The 5601-nt window shown below is 39.8% G+C and overlaps 1 protein-coding gene across 1 annotated transcript in view; it reads left to right on the forward strand.

Annotated features, from left to right (window-relative positions):
- LOC108752926 (synaptic vesicle membrane protein VAT-1 homolog-like) overlaps positions 1–5019 on the forward strand; it is a 25585-nt gene extending 20566 nt beyond the window's left edge. The window contains exons 4-7 of the mRNA XM_018494151.1: positions 2734–2882; positions 3001–3160; positions 3391–3817; positions 3915–5019. Coding sequence (XP_018349653.1) covers positions 2734–2882; positions 3001–3160; positions 3391–3817; positions 3915–3940 — 762 coding nt within the window. The 3' untranslated portion in view covers positions 3941–5019. The remainder of the gene's footprint in view (positions 1–2733; positions 2883–3000; positions 3161–3390; positions 3818–3914) is intronic.
- Positions 5020–5601: the final 582 nt, after the last annotated feature.

A 5601-nucleotide genomic window follows, 5' to 3' on the forward strand; every position in this document is an offset into this window, starting at 1 on the left:
GTGCGAACGAGATGCAAAATTTCATAAGAGTCACGGGTAGGTGGATGGTGGTCGCTCGTACGAGTCGGCAGGGACAGAGGGAAAGGTTTAAGTACCAAGAGGTATTTCCGGGTTCTTCTGGCCATGCGAGGGGGTTTCTCTCTTCCCACCCCCCCCCCTCCCTCTCTCTTTCTCTTTCTCTCTCATTTTGATAAACGAAAAAGAGAAGCAGAAGAAGGAGATAAGAAGAAAAAGAAGAAGAAGAAGAAGAAGAAGAAGAAGAAGAAGAAGAGGAAGGTAAAACCGTCGGGATCAATACGACTCAACAGGTTACACCCGAAGCCAACGACAAGCCATCCCCGCCAACCGTCTCTCGACCCCCGATGGTTGAGACGAAAGGCGAAATCCACCGAGGGATGCCGGTGCGCGGATCGCACGGGGTGTGAGGGTTGCCAGGCAACCTTTCGCTCTCTCATCGACCACCGTCATGGACCGCACCCGTCTGAGACCATACCACCACCGTCGCCACCGCCGCCGCTACCGCTGCTACCATCACCATCACTGGCACGTTACTACCACGTGGCGCGGCTTTAAGCTGCCTCCACATCGTACCGGCACAACGCCACGTGTACATACCTGGCGACCTGACTGGCCGTCCTCTTTCCCGAAGAACGCACTAAGGCTCGTTCCTGTCAGTATAGATTAACTTTAATCTCGGTACAATTTTACTCTTCATCCGTTTTTTAGTTTGAAAAATTAGAAAAAGATGAGAAGTAAGTTGAACCGAGATTAAAGTTAATCTACATTGCTAGAAACGAGCCTAAGTCAAGAGAAAGTCAAAATGACTTTATTTTGACGTCGTGAAGGTCAAAATGATTACTTTCGGTTAAAATCTGACTGTTAATAATGAAAATGAAGTAATTTCGATTTTTTTGTTGACTTTTGCGTGTCCTCGGGTTCTTCGCCCTTTTTCCTCTTGTGATTAATGATGATTTTATAGAAGGCCCTTAATTACAACCAATTTCTGCAGCGGTTTATACTTTGCTTCGAAATGCTTCACAAAAATATTCTCGAACGAGAAATATACTTGAAGAGAGAATTATATATATTTCTTTATTAAAATTGGATTTTGTACGTCGAGAAACCAGCTACGATTTTTGGGATGTTATTATACGGGCCATGATCCATGATGGATGTTATTATAGGGAACGTGATGGATGGTTGATGGTTTTTTTTCTCATCTCTTCTCAGTTCTCCAGCTGTTGGAGAGGATAAAGAATCAATTAAACGACAATTAAGGTCGTTCCTGAAATCGATCCAACCGTTCACTTGGTACTATAAATAGCCATCGAGTGGCGATCCATCAGCGATCCATTATTCTCATGAAACGAGCGCATGGCAAACGGTGCTTGTTGACATTCCCGTATTCACGCGACGTGCTCAATGCATTTGTCTCGAGCGAGGGGTACATGAAAGTACCGGGGCGGTACTCAGACGTTGTTCATGGAGGGGAAGACCAGTGGAAGAGATATGACGCGATCCGTCTGAATCTGAAAGACTCACAAGAGAGGGAAAGTCCTCCGACGTGATCAGAAAATGGTATATTTTTCATAGGCCAAGTGTGGCCTCTTCTGAAGCTTTTTCATCGTACGTGACTAGTTTTTCTCGCGGCTAATACACGGGAAATCGCAGCGCGAGAGTGCTCGCGTTTCTCTTGTTCATGTGGAATCCATTGTCGTCTTCGAGCATGAATTATCGCTCCTACATACATGCGGCTCTCATCCTCCTCGATGTCTCGATGAACAAGGGAGTGAGAAGAAGGGAAAGGGGCACGAATGAGAAGCGATGGGCGACATTGTTCTTCGAGTTCGCGGATAGGTTAATATTAATTAAGTCATTGTGTCTACGCGCGAGAAGAAAGCTTCCGCTCTCTCTCTCTCTCTCTCTGTATGGCTCGTGAGGCGTCGCCGATGAAGATGGAGCTATAAAATATTTCATAGAGATTTTTTTTCGCGTATATATGTTTTATATTGTACAGTAACTTTTAAGTTAGCAAATGTAATAACGAAATGACAAACATCTTTGAAAAAACAATATGTAATTATTAAAAGGCCGAAATATACTTTTTATAATTATTTAGAGAATTCTAAATGATATGTTCTGTTTTTGTCTCTTGCTCTCTTTCTCTCTCCCTCTTTCTTTCTTTCTTCCGTTCCCCCCTCTTTGCTTGTCTCTTTTTTTTTTTTTTTTTTTCATTTATGCTCTTCTTCGAGCCTGGAGCACTCTGGCATCAGCTCGGTCGCCGAGTATCGAATTCTTGACAAGGGGCGGAGAGAAATGGAAAGCAGCGAGCGCGATTCTCGGAAATAATGTATGCCGCTTCTGTTGAAAATCTCGAACGGCTGTGCACGCGGCCAGCGCGTTCTTTTTTCTTCTCTCTTAATCCCGTCTCATCCTTTCCCAAGACGTAGCGTTACGAGTAGCGGCCCGACGCCGCCCGTCCAATTCGACGCGTAACTGGATTTTCTCGACAAAAAGTAGCGTGCGTTGCAAAAAGGGAGACTATGAGGAAAGAAGGTGACGAAATATATGGTTCACACGTATTTTTTTAATAAAACATGCAAAGAAAGAAAATGTGAAAACTGTCTGTTCTGTTTCTCTATACTCGTATATACTTTCTGCTGACTTTCGATCTACACTGTTAAATTGATTTGGACCGTATCGACGAGAAACATTATTTTTCATTCAATTTAGGGTCAAGCGGTGGTACAGCTCGCGAAAACCGTGAAGGACGTAACCATCTTTGGCGTGTGCAGCAAATCAAAGCATGAGGCTCTTAAAAATGCTGGAACTATCGATTATCTTCTAGAACGCGGAGCGGATTACAGCAACGAAGTCAGAAAGTACGTAGATGATGTCGCACATAATTTTGTGTTTTCTTTCGATTGAGAATACGATCGATATTAAAAGATCCAGCGAGAATTCTGTACATTTTTTTTATACGTGTCTGTGCTTATTTAGAATCTCCCCGGAAGGCGTAGACATCGTTTTAGATTGTTTATGCGGCGAAGAATGTAACAAGGGCTACGCCCTCTTGAAGCCAATGGGCAAGTACATTCTTTATGGATCTAGCAACGTCGTCACCGGGGAAACTAAGAGCTTCTTTTCCGCAGCACGATCAGTACGTAATTCAGCTTTTAGATCAATTCAATTTCTCATTCGTATTGATCAAACAAAAGCATTATGTATAAAGTATCTTTTAATACTGTAATATTGTAAGATTTTATAAGCTTTGATATTCTTTCTTGAATTGTCTTGTTATTTGTGTAAAGATTTTTGCTGGAGTAATAATAACTTCCTTAGGATTATATCTCTGCCATATCCATGCACGTTTTATTATATGTTGTTTAGTGGTGGCAAGTCGATAAAGTGTCGCCCATAAAGCTGTTTGACGAAAACAAGACATTGTCCGGATTGAATCTACGCCACTTGATGTATCAGCACGGTAGTCACGCGTTCGTTCGACGAGCGGTGAATCAAGTGTACACGCTGTGGAGCGAGGGCAAGATCAAGCCAGCGGTGGATTCAACATGGGCGCTGGAGGATGTGCCCGAGGCCATGCAAAAAATGCATGATCGCAAGAACATCGGTAAGATCGTGCTGGATCCGAGTCTGGAGCCGAAGCCCAAACCAGCTACGCCGGCTAAGGGCAAAGCGAAAGACAAGAAGGCCGCGAATCAGGAGGAGAAAAAGGCGTCTAGCGTAGAGTCGGAGGAAGGGGAGAAAAAGAAGGAACCCGAATTGACAAACGGTACCTCAGAAGACAAATCCGATAGCGGTAAGAAAATAGAATGTGACAAATTAATATTACCTTATTTCGTATAAATCTCTCGAGAATCAAATGTTCAAAGACTCGCCTGTGTTTCCTGTTCCAGATTCGAAAGAGAAGGAATCTAGCTGAATTAGCAGTAGTAACTAATCCTATAAGAACAAAGAAATGATACCCGTAAACATCAAGAATTCCCAGGAAAGTACTATTGCTGAGAGATCCATCGCTGTTATCCGAGAGAATGATAAATTTGAAAAATCCACGGATGGTATCGCGTAGAAATTACATGCAGATGATTCACAATGAGAGAGAACTTGTAATTCACATTGTATGCCCTAATAATATAATGAGGAAAAGGTAATCTCTCTCTTCGAATTGTTACTTGTAGAACATGGAATTTAAAGTTTGAATTTAGCGAATAATTGATCGCTTGCACTGTAAGCTATACACTGCTTTTCTTTTACGTCGAAATGGATGTCTTTTCTTTTATCATCTGCATGTATCTATTCTACTTACATTTATGCCGAGATTAAGAGTTCATGCGAGTTATAAGAGAATCAACCAGCATATTGCATAAGGACGAGAGAATCAACCAAATAGAAATAACAATCTTGATGCGGTCCACAGTAGTTTACAGAATATAAGAACGTTATGTTTATTTTTTCACACCGACCAAATGGTTAATTTTGCGAGGAGTTAAGTGAACAATTGTTGGATACTAGATAGTTATTAGGCAGCTTGGGTCTTTTTTTTAATTATTGTTATTGTCATTTTAGGAAATGGTAACAACTTTTCCGTACTTATCAAACAATCGTAAAGACGACATAACAGTAAGCAGTTTAATAATTGTGGATTATCCAACAATCTATCTACTTGGCTCTGTCTATTTGTATTGAATATTATCGCTGCTATTATGATATCTATATACTAACAATCTCTTACATTAATATAATATTACCTCTATTTGTAATTTAATGGGATAAAATAACATATTGCGCTAGTTTCCGTGGAGAAAAGCTAAACGCGGGGCTAAATTACTTTCGTATGTAAATTTTATGTATTAAAGATGTTTTTACGCCACCTTATTATTCATCGTGGTGCTTTTGTCACGATGAAATATCCTTTTAAATTTTAACGATATAGTCATGAAAGTCAAGAGTAATATTTAGCATTATATATATGGGGCATTTCGCTGGAATTTTTCATACATTCTTTTTTCATACTCTTTCGTACTTTGTAGTTTTTATGTAAAATTAATTATAATCTTCAAGATTTTCTTACGTAAAAATTTAAAAGTAAAAAAAATTGAAGTGTCTAAACGTAACTGCCTGAAAACTCATTGCAATATTATTTATTCTATAATCGGGATTCTATCTGTTTCTTCAAATCACTGATATGTACTGATCTCTGCAACGATATATCAACGAGATGTTTTCAAGATATTTCGAATTTTGAAAATCTGACGCAATGTAAAACCATTTCAGAAAAAATGCATTCGTTGATGTTTATCATGCGCTACAAAGTTTGGATAATGATTGGAGATTTAATATCTAATCTGAATATAAGAATTAACTGATGTATAACATAAATTAATTAAGCGAAAAATGTAATTAGACTGATTAATTATGGCTTGAAATTATAAAAGCCAAATAGAGACATTGCTCGGCACAGAAGTGCTTTAAGAATTATCTTAGTAAATGTTGGCGTATTATTATTTCTACGTGAAAGAGAGACTTTCGAATCAGTTTCAACGAAAGGAATACCGAGCTTTAAGTGCTCATACAATACGCATG

The sequence above is a fragment of the Trachymyrmex septentrionalis genome, unplaced genomic scaffold (genome assembly GCF_001594115.1).
Source record: "Trachymyrmex septentrionalis isolate Tsep2-gDNA-1 unplaced genomic scaffold, Tsep1.0 scaffold62, whole genome shotgun sequence".
Classification (NCBI taxonomy): domain Eukaryota; kingdom Metazoa; phylum Arthropoda; class Insecta; order Hymenoptera; family Formicidae; genus Trachymyrmex; species Trachymyrmex septentrionalis.